The following is a 15,373-nucleotide window of genomic DNA, read 5'->3' as shown; positions in this document are numbered from 1 at the left end:
GAAATACAAACTGTGTATATTTTAAAGGGGTCATTGGATAGAAAATTCACTTTTACACGCTGTTTGATGTAGGGTATCAGAGCGAATCAGACAATTTAAGATTCGATCAGAACGTTGAAACATGAGGAGCCCAAAAGAGGCCCAAGACAACAGGATGTTCGTAAATCACATCCTAGTGCCAGCCAGTCTGAAGCAAGCCTAACCAACAAACTCTTTTGCAGAACAGCTTACAACATTAACACAAAATGACACTTATTGATAATACCAACTCAGGAAGGAGATTGTCACATTTGGGGCAAGTAACCAAGATTAACGGTCAAAGAGAAGCACAGCATGACTATCACATGTAAATCCATCACAGAAATCATGAGCTTCCTCAGATTGACTTTCCCACACCTAGAGGACAAGCACCAGACTGAAATTCCTTATGAGACCTTTTTAACCTCTTTGGTCTTCACAGAACACATTCTCACTTCACAGAATGGCCAGAAACTGCCTTTCCATGTATATAAGCAAGATAAATGATGCTAAAAGGACTTATGAACAACTAATCATTTCTATGCATAACTCCATATTATGTATGTAACCCACACATTTGACTATAATGCTCTAATCACTCATGTCTTTTGAATATCTATTGAATAGCTTAACACTAGAACTGCCAGAGGTCGCTGTATATCGAAAATCGCCAAATTTTACCCAAGCACAACTGTTTTTATATGGCTAAATAACATATTATTTCACTGTATTAAGCCACTGTCTTCACAAAGAAGTGTCTAGAGTCATGAAATGATTATGTCTAGTCATCAACTATATTTTTATCCTGTTGTTTTATGTTCAAGACTTTTTAATGCAAGCTACACTAATCCATAACTAAGCTAAAAAAAAAAAAGAAGGCCTGCACTGACAACGAAAATGAGAAGGTAGTAAATATTTAGGTGGTGTAATATTATAATATAATGTCATTAATCAATATATTAACCCTCATGTACTGTTCCAGGTCAATTTGACCCAGTTTGATTTTTGAGTTGTCGGAAATATCAGTTAACTTGTTTTTTTTCTTGAAATGTTGTGACTTTTCCTCATTTGGGGTCATGAACATGCATGCAAAGTTTCAAGACGCTGATGTGTTGTGAAATGTAAATACAGAAATTTTTATACGTTTGTGATGTTCACGGGTCAATTTGACCCGCATAGGCAGCCATTCAAAAGCAACTGTACAGATACAAAATAACAACAAATTAAAAACATTTTTATAAATCATAAATTCAGATATTCGTTCATGCCTCTGTAGCTGTCTCCTCTGTAACACTGTCGTTTTCACTGATCAATAGTCAAATCTAGCCTATAGTCAATGCAAAAATAATACATTCATTTATAATTAATCAACAGTGACAGATGGACACATATAACGGTGTCCTCACTGTCCTGTATGGAGAGATGTTACTCCAGCTGACAGTAATCCATTTTCACCTGTACAAGTGAACGCTGAGCATCGGCTGCTAATGAGGCACACTGGCGTGACATCACCACCCCTCTTCAACTGATTGGCTAGAGGAGGAGCTGTCAATCAAGAACTAGTGGAGCAATGATGACACTTCCCTGATTTACATGAAACTCTAACCGCAACATTTGGGAAAGCAAGTGCAGAATGTGGAAACAAGAGCGGAAGGAAAAACAGCATAAGTGCTTGGCCTGTAATGAGGTCCCAAAATTCTGGACTATTGATGAAATCATTTATCACAGTCCAAAAAATGAAGTAGAGCTTTTTGGTATTTTACTTTGAAATAGCCTTGCTGGTAATGTTTGAAGATTAAAATACATATTTTTAGCCAAGTATTCACACAACACATCTGATAACCTTGCAGTTATATGTGATGAAAGAAATAATCTTTTGTGTGAAATAATATGAACAGCAGCTATGCCAAACTTTCTCCTTTTGTTTTCCTGTTTCTATCTCAGGATGCCCAGCCCAAGATTACTACGCCAGCTCCAAACTGAATCCAAACTCACTTGTGAAGACTTCAGATGATGGCAACTGTACATGGACATACAAAACTGACAAATATCATCCTTATATTGCCTATGAGTGTGAGTTTGATGATTTTCAACCCGCTTTGTATTATTGCAATGTCTCTAATATCTGTAAATGAACAATATTTACTCTTTCTCTAGGTCATGTGTACCTATATGACAAATTGCCCTTTATAATAATGTTGAAGGATAGTGTTTAACTGAACACCTGTTACGGGGCTGACGAGACGTGAGACATGCGGATCCATGTGCAAAGCTTTATTAAAAAACATGGTCAGAAAACAGGCAGGGTCAGACAGTGGCAAACAGGTATGGCAGAGGCAAGACAGAGCAATCCGTGGAACAAGCGTGGGTCGATGATCGGCGAACAGTATCCAAGGGGGCAAGGCAGAGAGATAATCCAGAGACGAGAGCAATAATCCAAACAGGGAGCGAACAGAGTCCAAACGGCAGAGGCAAAGGGTAAATCCAGGAAACAAGAGCAGGGTCAAACACGGCAGGAAAACAAGGCAAGACTAAGGCTAATATAGTGGCTCTGTAAAGTGCTATCGCTAGGTGAGTGATAAATGCAACAATACTCGGCCCTGATGCTGAGGAAGTCCATGGTTTAAATAGTGTGTGTGATTGTGAAATGAGCATCAGGTGCGTGTGATGAGTGAATGGTGACAGCTGTGATCTGTGCAATGCATAGTGGGAAATGGAGTCCAGTGTGCTGTGTAGTGTGAGAGTCAATGTGGTGAACGGGTGACCTCTGGTGGTGGTAAAACAGGAGAGCATGGACCAGATTCGTGACAACACCTGCTAGAGACTTAAAATAAAAAATGTGAATTTTTATCATATAATTTAAAAAAAAAGTCTTGTAATATTGTAACTCAATAATAGCTGACTGACCACATGACTTGTATTATCTTTGAGCTGCTGTCAAATGGACATTACTTTGTTCCCCAGTGAGTCTCAGTCACCTCTGGCTGATTAAAGGATATTTTTAAATTGTAACCTTGAAAACATGCATTTTCTGTAAACCTACTTTGAAATGATAAGTATTGTGAAAAGTGCTATACTTATACAACATTTAACCATGGTTTTACTATAGTAAAACTGTAGCAACCAACTTTTTTTCTAACCCTTTCACCTCTTTAGTTACAGATTTGCCAGAATACCAAAGTCTGCAATCCAAAAATCTCATTATAAATTTCTCATAAAATTTGCCCAAAACAAAATATCACATCAAAATACTTATGTTACGTCTTATTTTGTTTCAGCTGAGTAAATCTGATTTACAGGCTGCTGTTAATTTTTTTTTTTTTTGTAGCAAGACTGCATTCACTGCATATAGTGTGAGCAGCTCAGTTTGTGTGTCAAAGTTAAACCTGCTGTGGTCTGAGTTATCTACATCTAATGTGGTTTGATCCATTGGTGGAGAAACAGCGTCTCTATTAGCCTGACTGTTATTAGATACATGAGGTCTGTGGTTTGTGGCTGGAGAGTTTCTTCCTTTTCTCTCCTACTTTTATGAACCAAACATTCTCACGTCTGCTCCATCATCAGGGTCGTCGCTAGGAATTCTGGGCCCTGTGCACTGCTATGGGGCCCCTCAAAATCACATTCAGTGGATCACAGGCCCGCAGGCCCACCAGTAACGTGCGGTGAAATCTTGTCATGGGTAGGCTGTGACCTATCAATGTGGCATATATGTTCATATATTCATTCAGTTAATGTAGCAACCCAAGTTCATATCAGGCATCATCACATCGCTGCCTGCATACAGCAAAGTCAGTCATATGTGAGGCTAATACACAATCAAATCTAATAATCAACTTAATGGACACATCAATCTTATGATGACTTCTACAACAAACAAATGTTTTGTGCGGGACACAGTAAGAGAGGGAGGCGGCGCGGTGTCAGCGAACCGACAAGCGGCCTAGTCACTCCTTCAAAATGCGCAAACGCGCACAGACAGCCACACACACGCTATTGGTCTGGTGACGGCGCACCAGGATTTGAATAGGCTACAGTCAGAAAACATTGTGTCAGCAGTACAGCTTTAAAGTACAAAAACAGCTTATTCGCTCCTACAAACTGCGCTAGGCGCACACACCGACACGCAATGAGCATCTGGCGACGGCGCACCAGGATTTAAAAAAGAGAACTACAAAACAGCATTTTAACCCTTACGAAATGCACCATAATCGCACAGATAGACATACAGTACAAATGTAGCAGAGGTGACGGCGCACCAGGGTATGGAAGAGAGAATATTTTGGTATCAGCGCACAGCAGGCCTATAGCCCACCATCAGACAACACACACAAGCCAATATAAGGGTTTTAAAAATAATAAATAAATTAATAGTTTACGTTTTAAAGGGGGTGCTTACTTTTATTTGTAGACGAAGTCCATGCGTCTATCCCTCTGGACAAAGATGTCAATTCCCAGACAGCAAGCAGTGTTGGCCCGGATCCGGCCCACATCTGGCCTGCATGGATTTCACACGGGCCAGATGTGGGCCGGATCTGGGCCAACACTATATGTTGCTGTCTGGGTTACTTTGTTGTAAAAGTCCTCTTTGTTGGGTGTATTTCTCAATTTCAAAAAAAGCTCTTTTTTCTTCATAGGACAATGTTGAAAATCTTTTTAAGTAATAAATATCCATAATATCCAAATATCCAACGGTTCACAGCCGTCGAACTAGGTTAACAGCCAACGCTAGGCGCCGCTAGATGCAAAGTATCGGGAAGCGCGGATTGAGTGAGAGCGAGTGGATCACGTGACATGAAGCAAACTCGGTCTCTGCCTCAATGGTGATAATTAAAGACAGCATGAGAACTGACTGCGCATGCGCAAATCTACGTAAACTACGTTCTATGGACCAAAGAGGCACTGCTAACATCTGCCTCAATGGCCATGGTCTTGAATTTCCTGCATGAAACAATGGTGTCACGGTTCACTCATTCATTGTTTCCTCCTTGTCCCAAGTATTGTCATGTGTGTGCGTGTAGTAAGTGTGTGGGCGTGGCCGAGCCATCACCATTCACTACATTCAGCTGAGCCTCGTTAGCAGCACCAGCTGCAGCTCCTTAACTCACCCATAAATACTCACCAGTTTCTCCTCTCCTTTGTCAGATCGTTGTGGATGTCTTCATGCATTGTTTCAGTTCCTGTTTCTACTCATCCGGTTTGCTGTTGGTGTCTAAGTCCGTCCTGTGTCGGTGTGCTGTGTACGTTTGTTCCTGTCTGGATTCCACGCTTCACCACGGATACTCTTCACCACCCTCCTGCCGTGTAGTCCATCCAGTTCCTGCGTCACCTGCCATCATTCCACTCCTGCACCTGTATTATCTGTTTTGGACAATAAATCTGACTTTCACCTGCAACTTGCTTCCTCTTCTCTGTTCGCCATGACAAATGGGTTTTAGGAGCAAACAATGGCAAAATGAGTATATTATGTGTATTCCTGACAATTTTTGTTACAAAAATTAATATTTGGAATAAAATAAATGCAATTAATAATGTGGTTTGTGGTGAATTAATAAAGATCTTGGAATTAATAAATCTAATGTCAACATTGGTGAGGCACTGCCTACCCTGCCTACCCTGACCGCACCTCCCTGAGGCCCACAGACCCTCTGGGCCCTATGTACTCTGTCACCCTTTCCCCCTGACAAGCAACGCCCCTGCTTATCATGCATCAGATGAAAATGTAAGATCAGTAAAATCTTGCTGGTATTCATGATGCTAAAAGAGACAGATGTGAGAACGGAAACTGAGGTTTGGGGAGGATTCAACCAGATACATATCACAGTTCAGTCGTGAGTATTTTCAGACATTTTAATTGTCGTTGACTTTTCAGAAAACAGATGAAGAAAATGTGGTAACACTTTAGTTTAGGGTTTCTTAACTAGTTGCTTATTAGCATGCATATTACTATAATATTAGCCATTTATTAGTAGTAATTAAACACATATTAATGCCTTATTCCACATCCCTATTCCTACCCGATACCTAAACTTAACAACTACCTTACTAATTATTAATGAGCAGCAAATTAGGAATTTATTGAGGGAAAAGTCGTAGTTAATAGTGAATATGTGTGCCCTATTCTAAAGTGTTACCGGAAATGTTTTTCAAATTAGGTTGGTGAGTTTGAAATATGTTTTTATGGCTTCAGTTGTTTCTGTTCTGGTACCATGTAATAAATTACTGGTTAAATTAATTAGAGAGGATTAACATTAACTGTTATTCTCAAGTAGACATAATTGAACTGTGATTTTACTTTGAAAACAAGTGTGTAAAAGCTTCCTCACTAAATATCTGTATTGAGATTGCATCAGAGAGCAGTGACGTACACTCTGACACTTCCTTGAGTAACCACTTTTATTTTTTTCATTGTGCTGAAGTCTAGAGTTTTTGCAGCGCTCTTTGACGAGTACACTTATTTGAGTCTCAAATGCATGGATTTTTGTCCATAATGAAGTTCATCATTTTCTTCATCTACGTACCTTTTGTTTACTCAGGTGAGATTTATTTCATAACATCATTTAAAGGTTAAATTCTCAGCTATATGGCATTAATTTCTCTGTCAGCAAAGTCTTTATTTACTTCCACGTGTTAAACCCTGTGTTGGTTTAGTTTTATTAATATGTTGAATAAGCTTTTATTTTTTTATGTTTAGTTTTCATGTACATTTTTAGTAATTTTGTTGTGTGATTTTGTCATTTTATTAGTAGTTTTTAATATTGTTTTTCAGTTTATATAAATATTGCTTTTTGTTTTTATTTCCAGTTCTTCAACTTAAGCTTAAGATTAAGAAACTTTATTAATCCCCATAAAGGGAAACTCATTTGCAATTGTACATTGCAGGCAACACAATAAATAATTGAGCAATGAACACAACAACAAGTACCTTCCCTTCGACGTGAAGGGAAGGTACCCCTTTAGCGTCACTTTTCGACGTGAAGGGAAGGTACCCCTTTAGCGTCACTTTTCGACGTGAAGGGAAGGTACCCCTTTAGCGTCACTTTTCGACGTGAAGGGAAGGTACCCCTTTAGCGTCACTTTTCGACGTGAAGGGAAGTTACCCATTTAGCGTCACTTTTCGACGTGAAGGGAAGGTACCCCTTTAGCGCCACTTTTCGACGTGAAGGGAAGGTACCCCTTTAGCGCCACTTTTCGACGTGAAGGGAAGGTACCCCTTTAGCGTCACTTTTCGACGTGAAGGGAAGGTACCCCTTTAGCGCCACTTTTCGACGTGAAGGGAAGGTACCCCTTTAGCGTCACTTTTCGACGTGAAGGGAAGGTACCCCTTTAGCGTCACTTTTCAACTTGAAGGGAAGGTACCCCTTTAGCGTCACTTTTCGACGTGAAGGGAAGGTACCCCTTTAGCGTCACTTTTCGACGTGAAGGGAAGGTACCCCTTTAGCGCCACTTTTCGACGTGAAGGGAAGGTACCCCTTTAGCGTCACTTTTCGACGTGAAGGGAAGGTACCCCTTTAGCGCCACTTTTCGACGTGAAGGGAAGGTACCCCTTTAGCGCCACTTTTCGACGTGAAGGGAAGGTACCCCTTTAGCGTCACTTTTCAACTTGAAGGGAAGGTACCCCTTTAGCGCCACTTTTCGACGTGAAGGGAAGGTACCCCTTTAGCATCACTTTTCGACGTGAAGGGAAGGTACCCCTTTAGCGCCACTTTTCGACGTGAAGGGAAGGTACCCCTTTAGCGTCACTTTTCGACGTGAAGGGAAGGTACCCCTTTAGCGTCACTTTTCAACGTGAAGGGAAGGTACCCCTTTAGCGTCACTTTTCAACGTGAAGGGAAGGAACCCCTTTAGCGTCACTTTTCGACGTGAAGGGAAGGTACCCCTTTAGCGTCACTTTTCGACGTGAAGGGAAGGTACCCCTTTAGCGTCACTTTTCGACGTGAAGGGAAGGTACCCCTTTAGCGTCACTTTTCAACGTGAAGGGAAGGTACCCCTTTAGCGTCACTTTTCAACGTGAAGGGAAGGAACCCCTTTAGCGTCACTTTTCGACGTGAAGGGAAGGTACCCCTTTAGCGTCACTTTTCGACGTGAAGGCAAGGTACCCCTTTAGCGTCACTTTTCGGCGTCGATATGCTAATGCGATATTGGGAATTTTATCGTCATAATAAGGTTGCCATTATTGCATATATGTAGGGGTGTGATTTTTCAATGTAAACAGTCAAAATAGTTTTATTTATATGATTTACCCAACCCCTGCCCCTAAACCTACCATCTGTGAACAAAACACAAGATATAGCAGGCAGATGCAACTACTGTCATAATTTATTTAAAAATTAAAAAATTATTAATATACGCTAAGTGTTTCCTATTTAAAACAATGGAGGACCCTTCACATCGAAAAGTGACGCTAAAGGGGTACCTTGAGCGTTAAAAAGCAACGCCGAAACCAAGCGTCAATATGTGATGAGTTGGGATGAGACTATGTTACACTGAAGCATTAAGGTACAACGGGGCTAAAAGCCCACCTTAAGAAATAATATGCTATTCATTGCGCCTAAAATGTTTAATTGCAGAAAAATATATACGTTGTATTGAACATTAATGGAGCAACAGATTTTGTGTGAAAATAAATCAAGTTTTTTATTTTGTTTAAAAATCTTATAAATGTATGAGGTGGCAAGAGGGTCCTTTTACTCCACACACAGTATTGATACAAATACTTCAGCTAAAATAATGCCTAAGTTAATACTTGTTCAAAACAATCACTTTAGCAAAGTCTGTACTGTTTTCTGCTTATTTTGAAAAATAACATAATTTTTGTTCAATAAATACTCTGTCATTAAAATATGTTAATATAAAAAATATATGTTTCAAAATACAAGAACAAAATCATTTTAATAAGTAAAGATTCTGAAAACAATGAAGGTGTCACGGCACAGCGAAGAAGCGCCACGAAAAGATGAGGTCAGGGTCCAAGTGCAGGGAAGGTGCTCTTTAATTTCAAAAAACAAAAAGCCAACACGGCAAAAAATTAAACAGAAAAGGTCTGGGATACCAGACGGCAACACAGTGCATGTATCCCAGACCAGAGCAAAACACAAGAAATGCAATCACTGCAACACATTACAAATTACAATTAACGAACCCAGGCAGAGTGGCGGGAGAGGGGAGACTATATAGTCTGTGGCAATGGGGAACAGGTGCGGGTGTAATGACTGTAATAATGTGACAGGTGTGTGTAATGTGGCAGCTGAGTGGAGTCAGGGGAATGAAGTCCTGGAGGAAGGGAGATGGTGACCTCTGGTGGAGAAAGGCAGAACTGCAGGGCCCGGACTCATGACAGAAGGAGATCAAATAATAATTGAATATATATCTACAGTAGTAACAACAAATGATATTTTATTATATGATATGATTAATGTCATGTTTTTAAATATGATGGTTTTATTCTAAACATGGTGATTATTTCTAATATGGACACCAAACATAATATATGATATTTATCATCTGAATCTAACCATGTCATGTCAACAAATGGAAAAGTGAGCGATCTATTAATTATCATGTTAATTACTGATTCCTTTAGCCCCAACAGCAGGAGCGCTTTTTTACCCCAAATACCATACTTTTACAAGAACCAGGTTCTTTACTGGATGTCTTTCATAGTAAAAATCATTTTCAATTTTGCCCTTGTTCTCTTATCCACAATAACCTCAAGAGAATCAGGAATAAAACCAGTAATTGAACCTTCCTTTCAGATCATTTCATTAATCCTGTTTTTATCATCCACAGTGATACCTCCCCAGCATAGCACTATATATATATATATAAAACAGTAATTTTAATGTGGTGTTTGAGAGCTTTATGTCTTTGTTTATTCAGAGTCACACACGTTCATGACCACATACACTGGAATAAATGGACAGACGACTGAAGGAATCCCAGAGTTTTCTGCTGTAACTACTCTGGATGGACGACAGATTGATTATTATGACAGTGAGATAAAGAAGCTGATTCCCAAACAAGACTGGATGAAGGAGTTTGCATCTGGAGACAGATGGAAAGAATACACTGAGATCAGAGAACGAGTGCAGCAGACCAACATAATCAACATCACTGTTCTAATGGAGCAATTCAATCACTCACATGGTTAAAATACTTTATACTACACTTTAGATTGTTATACAATAAAAAGAGCAGATCTTATGGTTTCCTCTTTCTCTCTTTAGGTGTTCATACGTATCAGAGGATGCATGGATGTGATTGGGATAATGAGACTGGATACTCACGTGGGTTTGATCAGTACGGTTATGATGGAGGGGATTTTATCTTACTAGACGTGGAGCAGCTCAGATACATCACACCTGTACCACAGGGAATAATAACAGCAGTCAAGTGGAATAATAACACAGCCCAGCTTGAATTTCTGAAACAATACTACCAACGTGATTGTGTTGACTGGTTAAAATATTTCTTGACGTTGAGAAAAGTGGATTTAGAGAGAAGAGGTAGCTTGTCTTTCAGAAATGTACTTTGTTCAACAAGTTGACAAGTGTTTTATTATAACTGAGTCATTTATGTCTCTTTTTTTCTCAAGAGTTGCTTCATTTAAACAAAATTTAGATGCATTTATTTTAAATGATTTGATCTGAAGTATTCATAATTTCTTCACATTTATCTCAATCATTTTTAGCTCCTGAAGTGTCTCTGTTAAAGAAGGAGCCCTCGTCTCAAGTGGAGTGTCATGCCACAGGTTTCTACCCATCAGCAGTCACTATCACCTGGTTAAGAAATGGAGAGGAGCATGATGAAGATGTGGATCTTGGAGAGCTACTACCAAATGAGGATGGGACCTTCCAGAAGACATCTACCCTCTATATTCTACCAGACGAGTGGAAGAAGAACCAGTATGTTTGTGTGGTGGAGCACAAGGAAAGGACCATCCAGAAGATTCTGACTGAGGATGAGATCAAGAGTAATACCAGTAAGTTTTTAATAGTTGTTTTTACGCATTTTTAATGCTTTTTATTCATATTTGATCTAAGTAGCTTACGTAAGATGTTAGAAGTTAAGGTCCCACTTTATATTAGGTGGCCTTAACTACTATGTACTTACATTTCAATTAATCATTTGATGCAATGTACTTATTGTGTAAATACATGTTTTTACATGGTACTTTTATTTTTAAAACTACCTATATGTAGTTACATCTGTAATTAATTTATGTAATTACATTTATAATTACACTGTTGACACATCCCTTACACCTTAACCCACCCTTAAACCCACCCAGACCACCAAACATGTCGCTAACCTTACCTGTATCCCACCTCAATAGCAGCAAAAATGTTTTATAATACAACATGACCACAATAAGTACATTGTACTAATTTGTTGATGTCAGTACATAGTCGTTAAGGCCACCTCTTATAAAGTGTGACCAAAGTTAATTATTACAACTAAAACTGAAATGTACGGAAGTTCTAAGCGGCCATGCATTATTATAATTTTTCTGTCTTGTTTTCCCGTTATCACGACTTAATTTTCTGGTGATCTCGACATAACGAAAGTTGTTTTGTCATTATCACGACTTAATTTTCTGGTGATCTCGACATAACGAAAGTTGTTTTGTCGTTATCACGACTTAATTTTCTCTGTGTATTCGGCATGAGAAAATTCTATAGAAGCAGCATCATCGCAGCATCATGGATGATCGTATTCGCTTTTACTTTGATCAGGGACTCACTCAAACTGAAATAATAAAAATAAAAATATGGTATAAGTACCATCCCAAATATTGAAGGTGTTGTGTGTGTGACCGACATATGTCATGCATATTCATACTCGGACATTTTAGCTCTGTGTCTGTCAGTGATTGAGGACTTACACATAAGTGTTCGACACTTGAGAAGGAGGCTGTCGGGTCTGCAACTTTATCGTCGAAGACAATATAGCGACCCTGATTTTCTCACGATAGCTACAATTACATCGTGAGAAAACGGTTTTTAGGTTGAGATCAACAACTTTCGTTATGTCCAGATAACCACAAAACAAATTTCGTTATGCCGAGATCACGAGAAAATTAAGTCGTGATAACGACAAAACAAATTTCGTTATGTCAAGATCACGAGAAAATTAAGTCGTGATAACGACAAAACAACTTTCGTTATGTCGAGATCACGAGAAAATTAAGTCGTGATAACGACAAAACAAATTTCGTTATGTCGAGATCACGAGAAAATTAAGTCGTGATAACGACAAAACAACTCGTTATGTCGTGATCACGAGAAAACAAGACAGAAAAATTATAATAATGCATGGCCGCTTAGAACTTCCGTAGAAATGACTAAAATATTTGATGTTATAGAGAGATGTTTATGTTACATTTAAGGGGGAAATAAATGCTGCTGCATGTGCAGTAAACAGAAACAACCAATGATATGGCGATAACTCAAAGTATTAGATGGGAATAACTAAGAATTAACTTGATGTTGCAGCATTTAAAAATTTACAATAATTAACCAGTTGCGTAAACTTAGCCACTATGTAAAGACAGTGGCTGTGTCTGAAATTGCCCCACATACCCTATATAGGGCACAACCATTTAGAAAGGGAACACTGTTTAGAAAGGAAACTCACATGTCTTCATCTTTGAATCAGTTCACAGTGCATGCACAAGTTCATCTCTGAATTTAATATGCATGAGCATAATTTCAAACATGTTTTGTGGAAAGAGGTGTGAGTCCACATTAAAGTCCAGGTACAAGTCAGTGCAAAAACTACTTACTCTGTTGGACACAGAAAATGTGTTGTAGCTCTTAATTTTGGGCTGTCCAAGTGGGAAACACGTAGCTCATGTTAAACAGTTTGTTATATTCTAATTACTGAACACACGCAGACACACTTTTAACAGAGCTTCAGTGTCCTCGTGTAATTCAGACACTCTTCTGCTATTAGTTTTCATACAGGCTCAGAATTAAAATATTCTAGATATTAATGTTTATTGACTGAGCTGATCTCAGTTTGATGTTTTTATTCCTCAGACTCTGTGCACTGTTGTGGTTCTACTGAAGCTGTGATCCGATTGGTCCTCTCTGCTCTGGTGGGCGTGGCTTCTGTCATTCTTCTGGTTTATGACATCAGATCCAGAAGAGCTGAACAAGATCAAGCCCAAATTCACACATCAGGAACATGATTGATAATGTCATTTCTCATCTGTTTTGCATTATACAGTACATGTATTTCACATTTAATTTATGGCTTTTATGTTTATCTTTTTCAGAAAGTATTGAAATCTAAAGCAGATGCTGAACTTTATAGGTTCCTCTTTCTTTCTTTTTTTCATTTTTTTGTTGTTGTTCTTGTTTTTGTCATAAGGATTGAGTTTGCGCTCTCTCTTTCAATATCAGATAAAGCCTTTTTAAAAATCCAGTTTGAAAGGCTGTATTGTTTATTTTCCCCAGATTCATAAAACTGATTAATAAAGAGACACAGATCTCACTTTACTACTGCTGCCCATTTGTTATCTGTATTTTCTCGCCTTTATCAATAAAGTTTTCTCAGTCTGAGCTTCAAGAGCCTCTCCTTGTTTTTTCTTCCATGTTTATTTTGATTTTGGGGTGAATTATAGAGATGTGATTGTGTTTAAAATTGTGTTAGAGATGGGTCTTTAATCTAGATTTAAATTGACAGCATGTGTCAAGATATTATCAGCTGGCCAGACTTTTGAGACCGTAATGAATGTGAAGGACTAATGCGATAGGAGTTCACTCAAGTTCTGAGGAGCTGAACCATTCAGGGCTTTATTAGTAATCAGCAGGGCTGTCAAATGTATGTGATGTTTAATAGAGAGCCGATGCAGTGCTGAGAGAAGCTGGCTAATATTGTCACACTTCCTGGTTCTAGGAAGAACTCGAGCTGCTGGACTTTGATTATTAAACCAGCAGAGCAAAAACCCAGTAAAGCATTATCTAGCCTTGAGCTCATGAATGCAGGAATGAACTTTTCTGTATGTGAGAGTGAGATGTTTTTAAGATGGAAAAATGTAGTTTTACAAATGCAAGAAATGTGGCTTTCTGAAGAGAGACTTCTATCAAGGAGCATCTCTGATAGCACCTACACATCGGTAGCAAATCTACACATCTCAGTTTCTCCAGACGACCAAAACTCACGTGTTTCAACTAAAGTTTCAAAATAAAGTAATCCATATATTAAAACACTTTTAATATGTTATGGGCGTGCTAATTTAGGTTGAAAATGATGTAATTGAGCTACAGGAAGCTGAGGCCTACAGGAGCTCAATGTGTGAAGTGTGAAAGATGCAAACTGCAAGACGGTCACGTGTATTAACACTTGTAGTTATTTTAGGTGTTGGTCACTTCATTTTACTACAGAGGAGCTTCACATCAGCACATCAGTCATTTTTTGAAGAGTTTGTAGATTAAAACCTTTGAAGATGTTTCACAGATTTTGGTTCTGTTTGTGTTTGTGGCGTCTGATTGGTGAGTTTAAATATATTTTTACGACTTCAGTTGTTTCTGTTCTAGGACCATATATGAAGCAAATTATAAACAGTAGGACAAATACAATACAACAAAAATGCAAATGAAATGAACAATGCTTCAAGAATTATAGGTAGGAGTACATCATTTTTATCTAGAATTCAGTAGAATTTCAGTAGAATTCAAATAAGAAATAAAACAAATTGAAAAATCAGTTGAATAAACATGACCAATTTTTATATGAATTCTCAGCAAGAGTGACATTTTGATGTAATTTTGTGGGCATTTGTCCACATAAGCTGCAGAGAACTGAATTTGGATCACATGCTGTCCTAGAGGCAACTTTGTTTCTAAGTGCATTGGGTTTATTTCCTCATATCATTGCACTTAATAACATTAAGCATGTCACATGTATTTAACAGTCGTGTCTAGTCTGTTCTCTGCTATCTAATCTAAAACATTAGGTGTGTGCTCTAGGCAGACCGTTCAGTGTATGAAAATAAAGTACTGCGAGAGCGATTTCAGTGCATTCGTCTGCAACTGTCTGTGCTAATCGCTATCACTGTGCTTTGATGTCCCCGATCAGTCTGTGCTGCGCCAATTGAAGTTGAGCACACCTCATGACTTCTCAAAACTTTTTGAAGGAGGTATATTAAAATCTAGCACTTATCAAAAGAAGTTCCGATTACGCATATTGCCATATGTACACAAATAATATTTTGATTAGATATATGGTGCAGCCCTACTTTCAAAAAAGGTGGACCCAATTGCCCACACTATTGTCTAGACATGGCAACAAAGTCTTTCAAGTGACCGGGCAGAGGGGAGAAAGAGTGCTGAAGTAGGGTTGAAGGGCCTGG

General features: G+C 38.7%; 1 protein-coding gene across 2 annotated transcripts; it reads left to right on the top strand.

The window, feature by feature from the left end:
- The first annotated feature begins 5,658 nt into the window (after positions 1-5,658).
- On the top strand, positions 5,659-13,585 carry LOC306874772 (major histocompatibility complex class I-related gene protein-like). 2 transcript variants are annotated; one of them, XM_079425013.1, is made up of 6 exons: positions 5,659-5,846; positions 6,435-6,551; positions 9,895-10,161; positions 10,242-10,520; positions 10,706-10,996; positions 13,056-13,585. In XM_079425013.1, the coding sequence occupies exons 2-6, from the start codon at positions 6,485-6,487 to the stop codon at positions 13,205-13,207; spliced, it is 1,056 nt and encodes a 351-aa protein (XP_079281139.1). In that variant the 5' UTR covers positions 5,659-5,846; positions 6,435-6,484; the 3' UTR covers positions 13,208-13,585. The 2 variants fall into 2 exon arrangements, with proteins under 2 accessions (XP_079281139.1, XP_079281140.1); XM_079425014.1 differs by lacking the exon at positions 6,435-6,551 and having other exon boundaries at positions 5,714-5,846.
- The last annotated feature ends 1,788 nt before the right edge of the window (positions 13,586-15,373 follow it).

The sequence above is a fragment of the Barbus barbus genome, assembly GCF_936440315.1.
Source record: "Barbus barbus genome assembly, chromosome: 9".
NCBI classification, from domain to species: domain Eukaryota; kingdom Metazoa; phylum Chordata; class Actinopteri; order Cypriniformes; family Cyprinidae; genus Barbus; species Barbus barbus.
This window is presented reverse-complemented; position numbering and strand designations above follow the sequence as displayed.